A 22,682-nucleotide genomic window follows, 5' to 3' on the forward strand; every position below is an offset into this window, starting at 1 on the left:
CTTTGAAGTCAGGAAGCAGGGTCTTACTTGACATCTTAATGCCTGCTGTCAATTTTGTAATTTTATATTAGATTGTTTTTTAGAGATTTTGTTTTATTTAGTAATTTAGTGATTGTATTTGTTATTTGTTTTTTAGTATATTGTGTTTTTGTTTTGTTTTTTATATATATATATTTCTCCTTGTACTTTGTGACCATTTTCTTTCCCTCCGGGGATTGTGTAAGAGTCAATAAGTAAATAAATTAAAGAGTTTATGTATTGCATCTAATAAGTGATGTTCACCGTATTTTAACAATTCATTGCAAATTCTATCTTCTGCCGAAGCCTTGTTACTTTTAAGAAGTCTAATGGCTTTAGTTATTTCATTTTTTAAGATTGGTCTGTCTAAATAGGGGTTGCTACTTGCACTCTTTTCACTATTCTCCAGTTCATTCGCAATCTCAGAGTTTGATGTACTGCTATCAGTATTAAGTAGGGTCAGTATGATGTATTCAAAACATGCATAATCGAACATGCCACACATGCACACTCCACTGACACTAAATCTGAGTGTTCATTTTGTACTCGATCTGACCCTGAGAAAGGCCATAAAAGTAGAAAGACTGTCTGGCATTTGTGCACTCACTTTTATATGGGATATTTGTCCTACTGACATCTCATTTACGCATATTAACAAACGTTTTCTACTTTTTGGCGGGCAGGGAATTAGCTGACTTAGTATTAAGCAAAGATTCACAACAGACTACTAACACTACTAAGAAATTACCTATAAATCCCTTGCTTTAACTATATTTCAAAACTATTGCATCAAATTGGCACTTGAGCATGTAATTTGAAACAAACGTTGCATCTTTCTACGCTGGAATTACAGGCAACTACAATTGTTGTTAAATAGCCAAATAAGTAACATATTTTATAAATGAATATGCTTTTTCTTGATGTGATATATGACATGGATAGTTCACAAATCTGTTGTCTTGTATGTTTTATTTACTAAAATCAATGCATCGCAGCTAACTGAGTTTGTTTTATTGTAGAGTTCTGAAAGGAAGCCAATACTGCAATTGAAATCAGACAATCTTGAAAGATATACACAGCTTATCTCGCAATTTATAATTCGTCTGTGGTCGAAACTTAGGGGAAAAAAAGATGATGATAAGTTTAAACTCCTGCTACAAGAAAAAGCTTGGCCCAGGTGTATAGAGCTCAGCCGTAAGTTACTTATAAAATATCAAAAATGTATAAAATAAGTATATGCAACATAGATATCCATGTATAGGTATACTATACTTCTCTGGGTATAAGCCCACCCCTATATTTTTAGCTCCGCTGTTGACTTTGTCAAGCAGAGACTATCATATGAGTGATTGTTCGTCATCGTCCGTGTCAACTTTTTACTTTTTCGACTTCTTGAAAACTACAAATCTTATTGCTTTGATACTTGGTGTATATGTACCTTGGGCAGACCTCTTTTAGATTTGTTCATTTTGTGATGATATCTTTAATTCTCTAATTTTGACGAATATTTTTGTCATTTTTGGTAAAAAGTGATATTTTTGACTTCTCGTTAAAAACGAGTCTGATTGCTTTGATATTATATATATACATGTAATTACTACATGTGGACCTCTTAGATTTGTTCATTTTGTGATGATATCTTCAATTTCCTAAACTTAAGAAATCATGGGTGTGCAAAAACCTGAGAAATAGTCGAGAAAAAAAAATATGTTTTTGTTTGAAAATTGTGGTCATGTTTTTGAAATGTTATCCTTCCTAATAAAGTTATACATATACGTAATTGTTTTGTTACACCCAAAAACAAATGTTCAATAAATATGTGCAGTAATAATCTTATGATCAGATATAAGAGAGTCAATTACTCCAGTTTTACATAAGACATTGCTGAATGCAAGATCAATTGTTGTGCCATACACTGTGGTGGCTTCTGAAATAAGCTGAGAACATCTAAAAGTTGTTTCTAATGACTGTATCAGTGTTCTATTTTGCTTTTGCATTAATATTGAGAGTATGGGTCTATATGTTCTGTAATAAAATGCAAAACAGTGAACTCACTCTAATTGAAATAGTACAACACTGGGATAGTAATAACTGAAACTAAAAGTAACACATGAGATGACAAGTCTTATTATTCATATGCAAATTATGACATTATATCACATTCTTGGGCATATCGGAAGATAAGATGAATATTGTTAGACAACTGTTTGAAAGTATAATGACCGTCCAAATTATTATGTGTGCAAGTTAAGGGACCTGATATAAGCAGAATAATCATCGCATTTGTCATCAAAAATACCAGTTACTTAACTCACTTGTGCTATTATATATTCAAAGTATACTTTAAAGTTGTATTATGTTTCATATTCAGTTGAAAGCCCTCTGTAAATAGGGCTTACGGTTTTGAACTAGTTGTCAAAAATAAAAAAGTTTACCAAAAATGAGAAAAATTCAAATTTGCATATTTTGACACCAATTTAACAAATCTGACAGAGGACCACCCCACGTTTCATTGCTGGAAATATGAAAGCATTTGGACTTACGGTTTAGGACTAGTTGTTGAAAATAACATTTTTTACCAAAAATGACAAAAATATTCATTAAAAATCCAAATTTGCATATTTTGAGACGAATTTAACAAATCTGACAGATAACCACCCCACGTATCATTGCTAGAAATATGAAAGCATTTGGACTTACGGTTTCGGACTAGTTGTCGAAAATAAAAATTTTTTATCAGAAATGACAAAAATATTCACTTAAAATCCAAATTTCCATATTTTGACACGGATTGAACAAATCTGACAGTAGACCACCCCAAGTACCTTTGGTACAAATATGAATGTAATTGATCAAGTACTTTTGAAGAAGAAGTCGTTTAAAGAAAAACTTCACGCTGGAGAGACCCCCAGACCAACAGCTCCACTGGGTCATCATTAAATTCACAATGCATGGTGAACATCGTAACATGGTTTGCACTTTTTGTGTTCTGTTATTATTCACAATGAATCCAATGTTGCAATAGTGAAGTAATCCATATTTTTTTGAGTGGTAGCTTTCAAAACACTAAAAATGTGGCTGTCAAGCCGTGAAACCTGGTCATTGGACTTGTCTCCATCGTGAATGGGGTGTGAACGAGTAAACTATGCTTCAAAGTGACATGATGGCGATCGTTAAAGGTGTTAAATACTTCCCCCACACTCAGTTAACTTTAAAAAATTGCAAATCACAAGCTTATAGGAAATAAATCACTGTTTTTTTATCGCATTATCGTGATAATGCACTTACTTTTAAAAGAGATAACATCATCAATAATTGCAAATTTCCTGAAAACTTAGTCTGTACGACACAGCATTTAATTGGTTAACGACAGACTTGACATTTCAGGTCGAAGCATGCCGAAAAAATATCATGGTGGAAATTTCATTACATCAAGAGTTTGTGCATGATCGAAAACATCCTGCCACAAAGATAAGGATAGTGATCTTGCTTTTGACTGTTTTCCCCTGACCTCAATCATTTTTACACCGTAAATTCAGATGGTACATGAATGTGAATCGTATTAAAATAAAATTCTCCCTAGCCCAGCATGGTGAATGAAAGTTGTAACTTGGATAATTTTATGAGGGTGGTAACATGGTTACAATGTTGAACCAAAACAATCATAATTTCTGAGGTTGTCCTCGGGTACAAGCACACCCTTACTTTCCCCAATTTTACATGTTGAGGCACCTGGGCTTATGACTGGGGAAATATGGTATTTGTGATGAAAACCCCTGTCAACTCGATTGCCATGCATGAGTCAATAAAATTACAGAACGTATGGAAATGTTTGATCTTGTAAACAGAAATAGACTGGGTTATTTGCTTCACTAAAAGACACAAAATCATGTAAAGCAAGTACACAAGAAAAATAACATGAGCTGATATATACTGATGATTATTTTGCTTTACTTTCAAATAGAGATATTGATAGGTATCTGAAATTTTTGATAAAGCCAAATCAACCCAATCATGTATACCGAGCTTATATCTGGCATATAACATTCACTTTTGTTTGTTATATTTATTAGTTGACGTCAATGTTTCTCCAGAAGCAGCAACATGTTTGAAGGATGCAAAAACATTAATACAACATGGAATAGAGGACCTATATAAGTGTGATGTAGAGATGGGAAGTATTACGTGTATGCTGAAAAATGAAACCGAGTTTATAATGTTTTGTGAAAGTATTCACAAAGATGAACAGTATACCAAATCAGCTGAAATACCTAACATAGAAGACATACACAAATGCATCACAGCGAAGAAAACAGAGTATGAAATGCTGCAAAACTTCAAACATTCACTGAAATTGTGCAGTGAAATGCTGTCAAAATTGAATAAAGAAGGTCAGAATTTCAGTAATACTATTATGAGTTTATTACACACTATCACTTACAGTGCATAGAGCTGGTTGATACAATTAAGTGACGTAATGTGCTGTAAGACTTTATTGGGGTATACATACTATGATGTGCAGTGTACATGTCCTGAATTTATGTTGGCTTGAATTAATGAGTATTTTGGCTTGATGAAAAGTAAGTGTTCAATAATGTGTATCAATATATCTGCTTTGTCTCTTTCATAGTCGTAATTCCTGCTGAAGTAAATGCTAGAAACACTGACTACAAACGTGTACAGTCATATATTCAACGTTTAAGTAATGATATATTCAATGGCACAATATCAATATCACAGCTGCAAATACTTGTACACCATAAAGATGCTTTTGCAAAGTTGTGGAAAACAGCAGATAAGTATCAGGGAACAGATGAATGCAAAATAACTGTAGAGGATATGACCAAATGCATCACAACTAGAGAGAAGGAAGTCAAAGCTCTATTACACTTCAAATCTAAAGTGCAACTTGTGATTGGACTATTTCAAAAATCAAATCGTAAGTTTGTACAATACAGTACATTTTTATGTTAGGTATAGGGATAACTGAATAATGGTTACAGATACAGTTTTAACATTATCTGATAAGCCGGAACCTGCTGAGGTGTTCTTATACAATTGACTTGTTTTTTTCATTGCAGATGATTTCACAGTACTGCACCGTATATTAGAAACCCTGGAAGATCCTCAGTCACACATCTGTGACATGTTTGACGTGAAGGTGTTTGACAAACTGTCTGAGTCCCCATTCATAACTAATAGTCATACACTAGATGAAAACAACAGTTTTCCACAATTACCAAAGTCAGTAATTATCATGATAAATGAGATCCCTTGTAGTAAATTAGTTGTCCAAATGTTTGATGATACCAATAAATATGTGCAGACTGCTCCACCAAGTCTCAACATGCCAACTACTTCAATCCAGTCACCTGAATCAATTCAGTCCATAACAGAAAATGTTATCCCAACAGCAACTATTTCATCTGAACTCGTTCAGGAAATGTCAACAGAAAATGTGGAGGATCAGGTCACAACGACTAGCTTTGATGTAGAAGCTGTTGATAGATTAGCAACTGAAGTATGGCCATATGTAAAGTCTAGATTAAAGAAACTAAAAGATGAGATATCCTCTCATAATATCTTACTTTCTGATGTACATTACTACTTCAGAGCATACCAGCATAATATAAATTCACTTCATGACCAGTTAGTTCCCATTGTAGGAAAACAGGGGGAGAAAGAGGAAATTGCAAAATTTTGTGCAACTGTACACGATTATTTTTCCCTGGAAGAGGTGAAAAAAGCAGCAGCTGTCGTAAAAAAATGCAAGGATGCTCTTGAAGTTAATGGTGATTTTACTTCAATCACCATAATTGATGAACAGGTAAATGTTTGATTTATAGGTTTAAACTATTAAAAGCTCTATTTGTTCTGATTAATAATTGATGTCAGTGGATTATTCTCATGGATGATAACATTTTTCAGGATACTAAAAGAGAAGGCAAGTATTTGAAGTCAATAAACGACAGCGTGGTTGATACAAGAAATGTTCTACGTACTTTCACAGATGAAAGATTAGAGTGTTTACAAACATTTACTATGTGTAAAGAAATCATCAGTTGGAGTATTGAAGGCTTGAGAGGTAAATGGAACTTTAAAGTTGTTTTATCATCTAGAGTCAAATACATTTGGTTACTCGCCTTTGTTATTTCAACTACCAACAACTGCAGGATGGACTGAATTTAACAATGTTTGTAATTCCCTGTGGAAAGCACTGTCATCCGATAATAAACTACCCGAGAAACTGGTTAGTAAATATCTTGTATTATTTTTCTATATTTTACCAGAAACACATCAGCATAGTAAAAATCAGTTGCCCGCAGCATGAGAGCCGCAGAACCTAACAATCTGTCAGCCGTCGCCATCCACAGCAGCGATATGATTTTACATTACATAGAAATGAACACTATTCCGGCCAGCAATCGAATCATCAATCTTCATGATATATGCAACTAGTATTTCCATCTATTTGCTTAGTGTTTTTACGTACAGTGTCCTGAACATTCAAGTTCATCTTGGGCTAGTGGCGTTGTCAAATTTTAGAGAGTACAGGAAATGTTTCAGTAAGGAATTGTTATGCATATGATCCTTTATTGGAACAGAACATGTTATATATTCACCAAAAACAACGTTGCCATGTTTCTAGGCATACAACGAATTGGTAACAAAGGAAATCGTCCAATCCGAACAACCTGAGTCTTTGAAAATAGAGTCAAATCGCCAAAGCCTTTCAAGCAAAAAAAGGACGAGGCCAAAAATAGGATAGGTTATTTATTAGAGGCACCCAGGGAACCAAAATTTGGGACGTGAATCACTCAGGCAACAACAAATCCGTGATAACTGTAATAACCACAGTCCATGTGTAATAACCAAGGGGTGGGAGACTATTTACCTCAATGATAAAATGCAATGTAATGCAAGTAATGCAATACAATTACCAACGTTTCAAATGTTCCCCCAATCTTCCATGTTTATTTGGTGATATGAATGATTCAGCCCAGCGCTTAGATAGGTTATTTATTAGAGGTGCCTGAGGATCCAAAATTTAGCATGAATGTCTTTCCAAGCGAAAACGGTTGAGGTAAAAAAAAAAAAAAGAACGATTTCCGCCCAATCATTTATTTTTAGGGTGATATATATCATTGATTCAGCCCGGTGGTAATATAGCTTATTTATTAGAGGCGCCCGGAAACCAAAATTTGGGACGTGAATTACTTACTTGGACGACAGTAATAACCAAGAGAGAGACTACTTACCGCGGAGATAGCTACATTGTACAGTGACTGCTACCAAAAAATATTTTACTTTTAGTAAGTGAGAGTGAAAACCGTGTTTATTATGCCAGGAGAAAGTGAAGACCTTGAAGGTACTTTAGCGCATATAAATTTGTTTTGATAGCCTAGTATGGTGAACATAATTTAATGCGATTGAATTTCCCTAATAAGGTTTAAATGTTGTAGTTGTCTGTGGTGTCCCGGAAAATTCAATATGGCGACAAAGGCCAAAAGTATTGTTATGCTAATTTGATTTCCAGTATGTTAGTTGAAAGATTTTTGGCATTTTCTCGGCGATAGCTATGTGAATTTGAACCATAACGTTAACGGCAAAACGACAGTGACAGCCACCAAAATTGAAGGCAATTAATAGTCGTAGCGGAAAATAGGGGACAAAACCATTAATGACTTTTGAGGGGAATGAAAATCAGTTGATTTGAGGCTGTCAAAATAAGCGAGGGAGCGAATCATTTTTATGCTATGAACTTTTTGGACTTTAGTACAACATCATTTTTGTTTGATTACCTAACGCTTTTAGGTTCATGTGCTGCAGGTTACAGAGCACATACCTAAGCGGCCGTCCCTTAGCAGATAATTAAGCCAAAGCATTTTCGGTGTCGAAATTGTGAAACTATTCGTCTTTAGGCAATCTGGGAAGTTGGAATTAGCAAACGAAGTACAGGACGACGAAGCTGAAATATCCAAGAACAGGATGACAAAGCTGAAATATCCAAGAACCAACACATACCAAAAATTATACATACTGTAAAATGACTAATTTTCACTGGGTTTAAAGTGCCTGTGAAATGGCTGCTATTTTCACGCCTAAAATTATTCATTGATACATAAATATTATTATTTTTTATGTTTCTAAGCATGAATTACTTTTTTAAGTGAAAAAATGTGTTTTAAACTCAATCTACGGCAACTTTATTTTTGTGTATTTTAAAACGAGGCTCCTCATTAGCTTCTTATTTGCATACAGAAATTCCCCTTGTGACGTCAGAAGGGGAAGTCGCATGGCAGCTTGCATTGCCGATACGTGTAGATAAGGCAAATTTCTTCTGCAGTTTTCTCGTCTTTGACTATATTGTCACTTATGTACTTGTTCGTCGAGGAGGAATGGACCATAATGAGCACATAGTATCAATTTTTGTTTCATGGGGTTGAGTTAGATGCGAAATATGTTCATTCTGGTGTAGCTGGTCACCGTGATCGTCAGCGGCGCACGTTTGTACACTGTCGCTGGACAAAATAGAATTTTACCTCGGAATTATCTCGTTATTTAGCAGGTTACTAGGCGCGTCACTACACTGTTTTATTTCATCGATCGTCTGAGTAAAACTATCAAAATTAAAATAAAAGAGAACATATTTTGACATTCTAAACATTAGACCATAGTGATCACTATAAAATAATTTAAAAAACGACAAATCACAGTTACTAAATAAATGACAGCCGCTTGGAAATAAATTGAAATTTTGTTGAAATAGGTGAACGCGTCGGGTCACGACGAGGGCAAGTGCGTTAAAAGTGGCGTTTAATTGGATAACAAAAATAATCGAGATCGACACACATACAGATATAAATTCAGAATGGATTCGAGTTAGCGTGATCCATGGCGTGATTGTCATAATTATAACATCATATTAAAACTTTATTTGGTGGAAACACATTGACCAAGCTCGGATTCTTATTTCAGAAATTATTACGCAGATCAAGCTGCAAGCATGGAGGTAAAAAAAAGAACAGAGGTGTGAATTAGACATTCAACACAAACCACCAAACAATTCAGAAACTGTTAGTCTTCAAAAATGAAAACAATTAGCAGTGTGTAAGGGCTGTGTAATTTCCTGTTTGTCCGACGCTTCGTTTTCGTGTCACTTGCTACCTTTTACTTAACAGGGACTAAATGGTCTCTATAAAACGATAATCAGGATCGCAAAAAAGTCAACTCATTTGAAACACTTGCCGGACGTCTCTCTCTCTTCTGAAATCCGCCTCGGTGATCATGGTTCGAAATCTATTTCTTTCAAAAGTGTTGTGCCAGGTTTATGTTGTCGGCGTTTCTCTTTAAACCTAGTTGTTTTTTTCATGGACGAGGACAGTTTTTCCAAAAAATGAATCTGAGGTTAAGTGGCTTTCGTCCACTGATGTCGCACCTTCGCATTGATTAGAAACGTGTCAATACTTACACTATGACTATACGTTTCACTGCAACTGCCCACAACACAACAGCTAAAAACTCTCTTTCTCTCTCAAAAAAAAGAAAATAGACAAAAAAAGAAAGAAAAAAAAACGCTGACTGAAAAATGTATATCGTTTAAAAGTATACTGAATGACCAGTGTTATTACGGCTCAGGGGTATGGCTTCCTCTCACATTTTGGCATTTGGTGGCGCACTTTCGGCGAGAGTCGGAAATCCGGAAACAGTCGACCGTTTCAGGATAAGTGGGCGTGACTACAACACGAGAAATATCCCAAATTTACTTGGATACGAGTAATCATTTTCAGCAAAAAAATCAATAACTGCCCATTTCAGTGGGATACAGATCTAAAATGGGAAACGTTAGGGTGGGCATTGCACAGGCACTTTAAATTTCACTGATTTACCATTTCAGGCATATTCAGTGGGTTTTAAATTCACGGTTTTATCACTTAGATAATGTGTTCTATGCTAAATTTTACATATTCACTGGGTTTTAATTTAGCGCATTTTCCAGTCAGCGAAATAAGCAAAATTAAAACCCAGTGAATAATTAACCCTTTTACAGTATCTCAAAAGTGAATATTTGTTGTGTATTTTAAGTCTAATCAGACGGGAAGTGGGAATTTGTTACAACTCTAAATATCCAAACATATTTTAGTAAAGGTAGTACCAGTAATACAGTAAATTTTGTTTTTCCAGCGCATTTATCATTTTTTTTTTAATTTTTCTTTGAATTCATTAGAAGCTCAGCCAAGAACATTTACATGTATTGAAGAGACTAAAGGATGTCCATGGTCCATCTGAAGTGAAGTGTGTGGAACAGATGAACGCTGTTAATTCAAGGGGGATTTACGAAGTCGGAAATATTGGATCTAATTTAAAAGATGCTGATCATGTCATTCTTAGGCTATCCGAAGAAAGTAATACAGATGACAATATCCAGACAGAGTGGACACTGACAGATCTCAATGATCTCAGAAGCAAGATTATACTTGTATCAGGAAAAGGTTCTGATGGAAAGGAAGGCTCTGAGAGATTTCTAGCTGTAAGTATATATTTATAGTAAACCTATATCACAACAATTTGTCGTGCTCACTGGTAATCACTATATTCATGTCAAATTTAATACTTGAATGTAAATATATGTCTTAAGACTAAATGATACCTTTAAAAATGACCGTTGCAGCAGATTTGGATATTAGTGGGAATAACATACCAAACCGTAGATCCTTAGAGAGAAATTGCATAGGGAAATTTACAAGTGCAAGAACACAAAACAAATGGCTGACTAACAATTGACAAAACAATCTATAAGAACTAAATAGCTGACAAATATAATATACCACACCACAGAATCAAATCAGTAAGAGACAGATAAATGGGTCTATGGTATATATAGAGTGATGTCAGGTGAAAAGACTGATATTGTACATGCTACCGTGTATCATTCGGAATCATAATATAGTGATGTTGTAAACTTGATGTCTCCATCAAACAAGTAATATTGATCCCATTGGAGATCATGTTTAACAGTTTTATCGTATTCTGGTTGACATGGTTTCTCAGCTCCAGGAACAAACAACCCTGGAACTGTGAATCCACAATTACATGTATGTATGGAAAAACATTTAAATAATAACACATGCTTGTGAGGGCAATATCACAATTTGTTGCCTGCCCAAGGGTTGGTGGTCATGACCATAACATTAATGATGCCAGAGCCGAAGGCAACCCTGAAAAAAAACAGCAACCGGGGCAGCACCACTGCAGCGAACGACAAATTGTTATGCGAAGTATCGTTGCGCAGTAGTTTCAGTGACGTCATCCATGTGATATACCCATGTAATATCCACTTGGCAGACAATATACCATGTAATATCCATTTTTATTCAATGTCATGTGACCGAGTCTCAACCAATCACAGCAAGCGTAACAGCAGTGAGATGTGATGAGGTTTCCTTAACCAATTGATCAGACAAACATAGGCATGCAGGCAACATAATCAGTGAATGTTTCAGCACATACCAACCAAGTTGACAATTAAGACCTGATTAAAATAAAAGCACACTAGAATACACCAATCATATATATAGACTGATTATACCCCATTTATGAGGTATGTAAGAGATGTGAAAACATGGAGGGCAGATATACAAAGTGTGGTGTGCACTTTAAGGAAAGGACAGATGGCGGATGAGAAAACAACGAGTATGGCAACACCTTAAGGTACAAGCCTACTCATAAATTAAAATACCCAGAATTTATTCGTTTTGCAATATATTGTACTCCAAGGCAATATAAAGATATTTACCTATAAAAAGTTGGGGGTCACCAGCCTTTTTTTCAAGAAATTGATGGTTGTATTCAGTGAAAAGTCGCCGTTTTGACACTATTATAACACATTTACCATAGGTTCCTATGGCAGAGATATTATGTAATATCTCAAAATCTAGCCTGGTGACATAGGCTGAAAAAATCATATATTGTTAATGATGGAGTACTTTTTGTTGTTCTGAATTATTTTAAAAAGTGTCAAATAATGTAATTTTTCTTTAACATTCTATGTGTTCTATGGAATTGTTCTAAAAATAGCAATTTTCAAGAAATATCACGTTTCACAAAAAGCCTAACTGTAACACACAAAATAATGCTATTTCATTGTACCATGAGACATTAGTTTCATGATTGTACATAATAAACTAATGAACATTGTCATACGATTTATGACCAATTTTGTCAAAAACTATGACTAGGCTTCAACCTTAACCATGAAGTACGGCCAAGCTAACACAATAGAGTATAGATGGTGAAAAAATGTCACAAAACACAAAATTACAATGATTCTCCTAATAACTATATTCTGCTGGCAAGTTTCAAATCATCTCAATAAAAAAACAGGAGATATGTATTAAAACCATTGTCCTGTTGGCAACTCACTCCACCCAAGGCTTGATTTTCTTGTGCCATTTCAAATATTTTTTCTTGCTAAATACAGGGAAATATGTGTGTAGGTGCCTATTAACCCAAACATTTTTGTATGAAACATTTGTCTGGCCATTTCATAAATCACTGACAGGAATTTCAGAAGCCAAACCAATAAAATAAAAAGAATTAAATAAAAGTCATAGTTAAATAATATTATCATGTACCTCGTATTGCTTGGCCTCGTAACGCTATGGGAATCCTGATGCGCGAGCCATGCAATAATTTTCCATATCACGCCTGGGCCCTGTTTACCATATTTGGTAAACGAGTCTATTTCTTCGAATTACTTTCTGTTTACAAGCAACGCACGTAATTTGAGTCGCTTCAAGTGGCTAACGATATTATTCTGTGGATGGGAATTATACCAAAAGACCAGTTGGACTCATTACCCTGACGAAAGCCGGCATTCCACCACAACCAATCATAAAGATAACTGGTCACAAAAACGTGTCAAGTTTACAGTACTACGATACTCACAGTCAGCTGGCATGGCAATCTGATTAAAATCTGATGTAGTGTACGGGCTTCAATTATTTTGGCTATAAACTTATTTTAATTTTATTTTTTATTACTTTTGTTATTAATGCCTTTCTATTTTATTATTTTACTTTGATTTTGATTTTGTGATTTTTTTTTTAATTCCGCCCTACATACATCTGATCCGACGCCTATGTAAGTCCCGTTCAAATCTTGCGTAAGTAACAGCCAATCACAGCCCCCCCCCCCTATACAGGCTGTCGGTTGCTTACTTTTCAGTGTAGCGATACTCTACGGGCAATCTTTCTGTACATTATATTTTGCCCGCTTGAATAAACCATTAATAGAAAATTGCTAGTATATTTTTATTTACAAAAAGAAATTCCACAGCATTTTACAATTTTTGTCATTACATTGAATATTTTTTCACTTCCAACAAATGTGTACACTTCCTGATGCATCTTCGCCAGCCAAGGTTTGTTTATTCAGTCATCTCTTCAATTTTACATCAAACGGAGAGCATAATTATCTAGAATGGAAGCAAAAAACTAAGTAAATCGTAATGATTAGAACACTGTAAACAGCTATAGTAAACAATGCAAACTGATTTTAAATTGTATAACGGTCACCGGCCCATGGCATCGACGCAGAAAACTGGAGCAAAAAAATATTTCCTGATCAATTGCGATGTGTCCAGTCCAAATCAGCTCAATTACTTTAATAAAGAGTTATTGTATAATGTACAAAATGTTGATACATTTTGATGAATATTTACAGCTATGGCTTCAATACCGTAGACAATTTTGGCCTGATCATCAACAAAACATCACCCGTCTCCAGGGCAAGCTTGTGGAAAAAGATACCGGTGTTCGGTTGAATGAGTGGGGAAAAAATCTTCACTCCCAGAATAACTACGCAAAATAACGATCCAAACTCGAACCATTCAAGCCACAATATAAACATAAAAAATTACTTTCGTTGCATTTGACAATGATAAACTTACCGAAAAGCCGTGTTTGTCTCGGTCACTAACGTTGGTATAATCCGCCATTTTATTTGAGTGTGTTTGCCACCTGACTCTGCCCGGTGACGTCATCATGTGCACTATAGAATGAGGTCTGTGATTGGTTGACTAAAATCGTCGATAGTGGGTCTCGTTGAAATCTAGTTACATAGGCATCGGGTCAGATATATGTAGGGCGGAATTAAAAAAAATCACAAAATCAAAGTAAAATAATAAAATAAAAAGGCATTAATAACAAAAGCAGTAAAAATAAAAAATTAAAATAAGTTTATAGCCAAAATATTTAAAGCCCGTACACTAATCAGATTGCTGGCATGGGTGTCGCTAGATCGTATGGCGCACGACCTCGGGCCGCAAAAGTCGTATCCAGTCCATAACGAATATTAAGCTTAATAACAAGTGTTCAACATATCAAACTGAATATAGGCAACACATATGTATATATACATATGTAGAAATAAAGATAATAATACAGCTGTATCTTGTTTAGATACTTGAAGGAGTATCACGTCTTGCAGGAGCATTTGTAAAGTTGACTGAAGCAGGAGACCTGTTCTATAGAGATATGAAAACTACAGTTTCAAAATTAAATCAAGGATGTGGGGAAACAGATATGATCATGGATGACAGTGTAACCATAAAACTCAGCAAGAACACATGTATTAAAGGAGCAGGAGACCCACTGAAACTAGTGTGTGAATTATACATGTTCATGGAAAACTGCATCGAAAAATGGTCGTCTGTTGTAGAGCAAGCTCGCAATACTTTCCGAGCACTAAATAACTTTACCACCAAACAACTAAACATTATGCGCCAAGAGATAGTGTACCTATTGCCCTACTATACAGGAACGGAAACTATATCAGATGAGCTGTTGAGTTTACTGCACTGTTTGAACAACAGTGTGAATAAAGAGATGTTGTCTGATGTCCTGGTAAAATGTCTCAAAGAAATCAAAGAGGATCCTGATCTACTGCTGACCAGAGAAATTGACACTCATGATTGTGATTTGAAACAGTTGAAAGTGTTCCTTAAACGAATGAAGAGGTTCCCTGGTATAACTGACCAAATTGCAAAAGCAGCATTTCAAGCTTGTGATGGAGATATTGAAAAGGGAGAAGAGTGGTGCATTGAGAATATCACAATGGAAGAAGAGAACATGGATGAAATTGATCGGCTTTACAGTGCTTTTATAAAGACACCATATGCAGATATTGATGACTTAACTAGTGACTCAGCATTGGTCAACATTGTTCGTAAATCAGAAATTTCAGGCAACAATGGTGGAACAAGAACTTCTGAATATGAGAGGTAAGTAAAAAGAAATGATCTTATTTATTACATAATCTGTTCTTCATTGTGTAAATTTAATTGATATTTCACCTTTTGTATTTCTTCTCATTGTGTTAGTCATATTGTTCAAGAACTTGAAAAGACTTGGAACCAATATCAGCATAAAAATTATGATGAAGAAGAACAGGAGCATATCAGTATTGAATTTCTTGGCCTCATACTTGATGCTCTCAAGAATAAAGGTCAGTTCCAATGTTTCATTCACTAGTCTGATTGGTCGGTTGCTATGTAATCTACATTTCTGTTAGTCATAAAATGCTTATTATATTGTTTTAACAGAAAAACAAGCCGATTTGCAGCCTGATGTTACACCTGATATTAAACAAGGAAAACCCAATCTTTTCATTGTACCAGAGCGTAAGTACTATTGTTTAGTAGTTTTTGTTTACTCTATTCGATAGATATAATTAATGTGAATACCAACTCAGTCATAGTCATGGTGATATTTTATGTGTTATGCTACTGATGTCAACAATTTGATTAATTTTCATTTGTTTGTGTGTTATTGCAGGTACCATAATTACTACATGTTTATCAATATACTACCATAGGGGAAAACTTGAGTTTCCTGATGCAGGTGAAGTATTAGTATGTACAAAGCAGACGACTAGTGAAGAGGTAAACAGACTAAATTCCGCCATTAACATTAAGAGAAATTATCTCATTATCAATTTGTTATGTTTGCATTTATATTTAACATACTTTAGTGTAAACCTGTTGTATTGAAATATTTCTATGTGTGTTTTATTTCTGTCATGTAGGTTGGACTTTTCTGGAGACGTGCAATGATGAGTTATAAACACGGAAAATTATTTTCTATACTGTTTGCACACCGACTTAGCTACAGTGTTTCCAAATATGCAATCGATATGTATCAACAATTTTCACAAGGAAACAGTGGTGAGTTATGTCACTTGTTGAAGGTACATGTATACACATGTATCAAATTAAATTACTGTGAAAATTGCATGATTTGGTCGATACATAGGATAGATAAGTACTTTCCAGTATGTATAAAAACTATATGATTACAAATACTATATTTTGACATTGATTTACTTTCTTTTAGAATACCGTATTGCAATTATCACTGCTCAAGAGTTTGATGACCACTCAATAGCTACAGCCTTTGATGCCTACCAGGTTAAGCTTACAAAGTTATTGTCACCTGTGGAACTTAAAGCACATTTTAAAGATTTTCTACGCTCACAAGACGCTGAATCTGCGGCTGATTGTGATCTTGACAAGTAGGCATTTAGGTTTTATAACATTTGAATTTACACTGCGTTTGTTTTTGTCATTTTTAAAATCATGATCTAAGAAGTGTTCATCGCAAAGTGGAAATAATCTGTGAACAAAAGTCATATAAGGATATGAACAAGTCAAACATGACAACAATTAACAAAACTCTTGGTTTCATATTTTGTGTTTGTATTGATGTGTATCTTCTATACAGAATGTGCATGAGGATTGTGACTTCATCTTTTCCCGGAAATGGAAAGTCACTGTTCATCAAACGTCTTGGCAAAGCTATATGTGATAAACAAAGCATTAACAAAGATACAGTACACAATGTTGTGAGAAAGGTTCCTGTACATGATTCAGTGCTGCAGATGGATACCATTACCAGAACAATGATCCTAAACAGACGCAAGCAAAAAGAAAATACTCATCCAAATCTATACCATATTGATATTTTTCCATCAGTAAGTATTTCTTTCTATTATGTTAACAAATAAATTCTATTTTATTATTAGAGACTGCATGCTAGTCTTATTGCCTTCTAATTTTGCATTGTACTTGTGCCTTGGAAATATTATACCAAAAACTATTCACAAAAATTATAAAATTAACGAACAAATATGATAGAGGTCCATCCAACACAATCAGGCTGGTAGTTCTTCACACAAAAAATCAATTTAAAAAGCACATTTTCCGCATACTTTCAAAATTGCTCAATAAATATCAACAACAAAATCAAAGAAAGCTTAGAAAGAACTCCCGTGTGCTGAGAGTACTGGAGACACAAAATTACTTGAACTTGAGATATTGATGGAAACGCAGAAAACTAATTATGCAAATAAGGTAACTAATATGAACAGATTTAAGTGTAAAACTAATAAGGTCTGCACAATGTACCAAGTTTCATTGAAATGTGATTAGAACCAAAAAATTATTAATTATTATGCTAATTAGAGAATTAATATAAACAGATTTTAACCCAAAATTAATCAGGCTGTCTATTGTCCTAGAGCATTTATGTACCAAGTTTTATTCAAATGTGATGATCAATACATGAGATATCAGTATTAATTAATTATGTTAATTAGGTGATTAAGAAGCATAAATATTTACCAAAAACTAATATGGTGTATAGTCCTAGGTTCATTGAAATGTGATGGGTACTCTTTAAACGTTTCATTACAATCCAATGAGTGGTTTTTTAGACAGTGCAACAGCCATAAAACAGCAAAAAATTAACTAATTATGCAAATTAGGTAATTAATATGCACAATTATTTATCCCAAAATTAATCAGGTTTCTGCATAGTCCTAGAAGATCTATGTCGAAAGTCTCATTGAAATGTGATGATTAGTACCTGAGATACATTTGTATCAGGTGAAAAGCTGAAAATTAACTAATTAGGCTAATAAGGTGATTAATATGCACAAATATTTACCCAAAAACTGCACAGTCCTCAAGTAACTATATACCAAGTTTCATTGAAACATGATCATTACTACTCGAAATATCAAAAGATAAAAATTAATTAATTATGCAAATTAGGTAATTAATATGTACTGATATTACCCTAAAAACTATCAGGTCTGTGCAGTGTCATATGACATCTATGTAAGTTTAATTGAAATGTGATGATTAGTACTTGAGATATCAGTGGAATTCAAAGCCGGAAATTGATTAATCATTATGCAAATTAGGTAATTAATATAAACAGGTTTTTACCCAAAACTAATCAAATCTGCGCATTAGTTCAGAGTATCCATGTGCCAAGTTTCATCGAAATCCAATGAGTGGTTCTTCAAATATCAGTGGAACAGTCATGGAACAGCTAAAAATCAGCTAATTATCATGCAAATTAGGTAATTAATATTCATGAATTTTTACTAAAACCTAATCAACTCTGCGCATTATCCCAGAGCATTTATGTATCAAGTTTCACCAAAATTTGATTAGTGGTTTTTGAGATAACGGTGGAACAAAAAAAGTGACATACATACATACATATAGACATACAGACATACAGACAGGGTAACTGCAAAGACTCCCTTTTGTGCTTCGCACACGGGAGTCAATCAATGTACATTGTAGTTCTAGAAATATCACGATTACCAAATATGAACATTTACCTGCTTATTTTAAAACATTGTTCATTTAAAAACTACTCGACACTTATCCTTCAACAAAATAACCTCTCCCTGACCTGAGGAACAGCCTTACAGTTCTCCACAAGAAGTTGAATTTAGAAATCACATTTCACACATATTTCCAAACTTTCGAGTCATGATGACCAAAAAGTGTATGGAAAAACAGGTGGTGGTTGCAAAGCTCTTCATCCAATCATGGCCAACATTGTCAATTATCAAAGACGATGGATGTGTGGCACAACCAACAGAAACAGGGAATGTGGGACAGATTCTCAAATCCATTCAATGGAAGAACTAGCTTGGGGATAGTTCACCTATATAAAGTGGTACATGTATAAGCAAAATACCGGTAAACTATCTTTCCAGGTAATACATGGTGTTGATGAATTTTTGTTCAACCTTGTTGTTTTGCAACAAATATCGGATGCAAATGGATTTATATGGAGACGGAGCAAAAAAGACATGTATGTCATTGAAGTCACAGTATCTAATGAGGTAATTCAACATACATGTATGTCTATACACTTTGACAACCCACAAACATAGAATATGCAATGTTTTGTGTGTATAATCAATGTGTTATGTAATTATGTGAAATTTAAAGTCTAATTTTTACATACAATTACAATTCAACATGTGAAACAAGCATATACATGGATGCAACCAAACATATTAAAAATAGAATTTGCAGACAGTGTACACAGAATGAAATAGAAGATGAACTGTATTTGTTATGATACGCTCTCAATATAAGTTAATATTCCAACAAATCATACAAGACATTAAATTTCCAAAAGGAACACAAGATGATCTTCAAAAATTTAATTTCTTCATGACTTCAAAAGATGTCATAATAAAAAAGACATACTGTAACTATAATCCTACCTAATTTCAATCAAGAAATGAAAATGCCATATGTTATGTAACACTTGATAGAAACTTTGTATTTCTAAGGATGTAATAAAGTTATTATTACATTAACATGAATGCATTAATGTTGTGTCACAATGGTACTTTGTGGTGGTTAGATTAGTTTATTATATCTTTCATTCCTTAACAGGGAGGTTCAGATGCTAGAGGTTCACAGTTTTGGTCGTATCTACCAATAACACATTGTGTGTCCCCATCAGAAGTATTTGCAGATACATGCCGTAATACAGGTAATTATGGAAATTAAGGAAAACATTATTGTTTGGTTGTATGAGTAATTGTTGGCCTTGTTACTTTCAATATATTGGTAAATGGTTTTTTATATATACAGTATTACATTTTTTTTGTTTAGATGATCGATATGTTCTTCTTGATGAAATAGAATTTTTCAGTGAAAAATTTCGCCGAATTCATCATTACTTGAATTGCTTTTATGGGAATGAAACAATGATTATCAAATTTTCTAAAGCTGAATATCCGATATATAAGGAAGACCCAAGTGAATGTTTAGATATAATTATGAGGTAAGCCACATTTATGACTATTATTATTTGTTTAATATTTTACCAAGTATGTATAAATAAGTATCACAATGAAATCAACAAATTGTCAATTTTGTTTAGCGGAGCTTATCATGTGAGTGATTGTCTGTTGTGGTATGTCATCTGTCATCTGCATCAACTTGTTACTTTTTTGACTTTTTTAGCTCCGCTGTCGACTTTGTCGAGCGGAGCTTATCATATGAGTGATTTTGTCCGTCGTCGTCCGTCTCCGTCGTCGTCCGTCGTCCGTGTCAATGTTTTACTTTTTCGACTTCTTCTTGAAAACTACAAGCCTGAATGCTTTGATACTTGGTGTATATGTACCTTGGGTAGACCTCTCTTAGGTTTGTTCATTTCATGTTGATATCTTCAATTCTCTAATTTTGGTGAATATTTTTGTCATTTTTGGTAAAAAGTGATATTTTCGACTTCTTGTTAAAAAACGCAAGTGCAATTGCTTTGATATTACATATATAGGTACTACATGTGGACCTCTCTCAGATTTGTTCATTTTGTAATGATATCTTTAATTCTCTAATTTTGGTGAATATTTTTGTCATTTTTGGTAAAAAGTGATATTTTCGACTTCTTGTTAAAAACCGCAAGTGCAATTGCTTTGATATTACATATATAGGTACTACATGTGGACCTCTCTCAGATTTGTTCATTTTGTAATGATATCTTTAATTCTCTAATTTTGGTGAATATTTTTGTCATTTTTGGTAAAAAGTGATATTTTCGACTTCTTGTTAAAAACCGCAAGTGCAATTGCTTTGATATTACATATATAAGTACTACATGTGGACCTCTCTCAGAATTGTTCATTTTGTAATGATATCTTTAATTCTCTAATTTTGGTGAATATTTTTATCATTTTTGGTAAAAAGTGATATTTTCGACTTCTTGTTAAAAACCGCAAGTCCAATTGCTTTGATACTACATATATAGGTACTACATGTAGACCTCTCTCAGATTTGTTCATTTTGTGATGATATCTTCAATTCTCTAATTTTGGTGAATATTTTTGTAATTTTTGGTAAAAAGTGATATTTTCGACTTCTTGTTAAAAACCACAAGTCCGATTGCTTTGATATTACATATATAGGTACTACATGTGGACCTCTCTCAGATTTGTTCATTTTGTGATGATGTCTTCAATTCTCTAATTTTCGTGAATATTTTTGTAATTTTTGGTAAAAAGTGATATTTTCGACTTCTTGTTAAAAACCAATAGTTCAATTGCTTTGATATTACATATTTAGATACTACATGTAGACCTTTCTCAGATTTGTTCATTTCGTGATGATATCTTGGATTCTATAATTTTGGTGAATATTTTTGTCATATTTGGTAAAAAGTGATATTTTCGACTTCTTGTTAAAAACCAAAAGTTCAATTGCTTTGATATTACATAATATATAGATACTACATGTAGACTATTCTCAGATTTGTTCATTTCGTGATGATATCTTCAATTCTCTAATTTTGGTGAATATTTTAGTCATTTTTGGTAGAAAGTGATATTTTCGACTTCTTGTTAAAAACTGTAAGTCCGATTGCTTTGATACTATACATATTGTTCATTTTCTGATGATGTTTTCAGTTCTTTAATTGAAATGTGCATTTCTAACAGCGGAGCTATCTCAGCCGATAGGCTGCTTGTCTTGAAAACTACAAGCCTGATTGCTTTGATACTTGGTGTATTTGTACTTTGGGTAGACCTCAGATTTGTTCATTTCAGGATGATATCTTTAATTCTCTAATTTTGATGAATATTTTTGTCATTTTTGGTAAAAAGTGATATTTTTGACTTCTTGTTAAAACCTGCAAGTTTTATTGCTTTGATATTATACATATAGGTATCTCAGGTAGACCTCTCTCAGATTTGTTCATTTTGTGATATCTTCAGTTCTTTTAATTGAAATGTGCATTGCTAACAGTGGAGCTATCACAAAACAACCAAGGAATCAACATTCTGCCGAGATGATATATTAAAAAGTATGTGCATCCCAACTGTATAACTTATAAACTGATATTATATAAACTTATAATATATTGATATTATTTTTTCCCAAACAGATACTGTGGAGTTCAGAAACCTTCATGGTCTGTTATTCACCAGTTTGTATCATTTTTAAATGAACAACTTGTGAATTGGGAGGAGAGTCCATTCTGCGGCAAACTTGCTAGTGAGGACCTACCTGGATTTAGTCGATTTGCCTTACATTTTATGATTGTTGTGGCACAGGTAATGTTATATGAAAATATTTGTATTCAAATATTCCTTTTTTTATATCTACGAAAAACTAGTGTGATTTAACTCATGTATTATTAATATGTTTATTCTAGGACTTTGCCACACCTAGTCTTGAAATTTCAGATGAAAGCATAGGTGCCATGTCAACAGATGAACCCATGTACCAAGTGCGTCGACGTTGGGAGCAAATGTGAGTTGAAAATAATATATTTGACAATCTTTTG

General features: G+C 33.8%; 1 protein-coding gene and 1 long non-coding RNA gene across 2 annotated transcripts in view; one reads left to right on the forward strand and one right to left on the reverse strand.

Annotated features, from left to right (window-relative positions):
• The window catches only part of LOC102800793 (E3 ubiquitin-protein ligase rnf213-alpha-like), a 116,229-nt gene that overhangs the window by 58,828 nt on the left and 34,719 nt on the right, over window positions 1–22,682 (forward strand). Inside the window, exons 25-43 of the mRNA XM_085505831.1 lie at window positions 1,038–1,212; window positions 4,092–4,409; window positions 4,649–4,957; window positions 5,100–5,845; window positions 5,947–6,103; window positions 6,138–6,268; window positions 10,247–10,549; window positions 14,481–15,301; window positions 15,401–15,525; window positions 15,623–15,700; window positions 15,855–15,961; window positions 16,105–16,243; window positions 16,413–16,590; window positions 16,800–17,049; window positions 19,096–19,224; window positions 19,790–19,889; window positions 20,012–20,183; window positions 22,281–22,449; window positions 22,551–22,648. Coding sequence (XP_085361957.1) covers window positions 1,038–1,212; window positions 4,092–4,409; window positions 4,649–4,957; window positions 5,100–5,845; window positions 5,947–6,103; window positions 6,138–6,268; window positions 10,247–10,549; window positions 14,481–15,301; window positions 15,401–15,525; window positions 15,623–15,700; window positions 15,855–15,961; window positions 16,105–16,243; window positions 16,413–16,590; window positions 16,800–17,049; window positions 19,096–19,224; window positions 19,790–19,889; window positions 20,012–20,183; window positions 22,281–22,449; window positions 22,551–22,648 — 4,505 coding nt within the window. The remainder of the gene's footprint in view (window positions 1–1,037; window positions 1,213–4,091; window positions 4,410–4,648; window positions 4,958–5,099; window positions 5,846–5,946; window positions 6,104–6,137; window positions 6,269–10,246; window positions 10,550–14,480; window positions 15,302–15,400; window positions 15,526–15,622; window positions 15,701–15,854; window positions 15,962–16,104; window positions 16,244–16,412; window positions 16,591–16,799; window positions 17,050–19,095; window positions 19,225–19,789; window positions 19,890–20,011; window positions 20,184–22,280; window positions 22,450–22,550; window positions 22,649–22,682) is intronic.
• LOC146749009 (uncharacterized) lies at window positions 13,318–14,051 on the reverse strand. Its single transcript, XR_014931455.1, has 2 exons — window positions 13,970–14,051; window positions 13,318–13,495 (listed from the first exon to the last, which is right to left on the reverse strand). It is a non-coding gene; the product is annotated as an uncharacterized LOC146749009 (long non-coding RNA).

The sequence above is a fragment of the Saccoglossus kowalevskii genome, chromosome 2 (genome assembly GCF_978046115.1).
Source record: "Saccoglossus kowalevskii chromosome 2, keSacKowa6.1, whole genome shotgun sequence".
NCBI classification, from domain to species: Eukaryota; Metazoa; Hemichordata; class Enteropneusta; family Harrimaniidae; genus Saccoglossus; species Saccoglossus kowalevskii.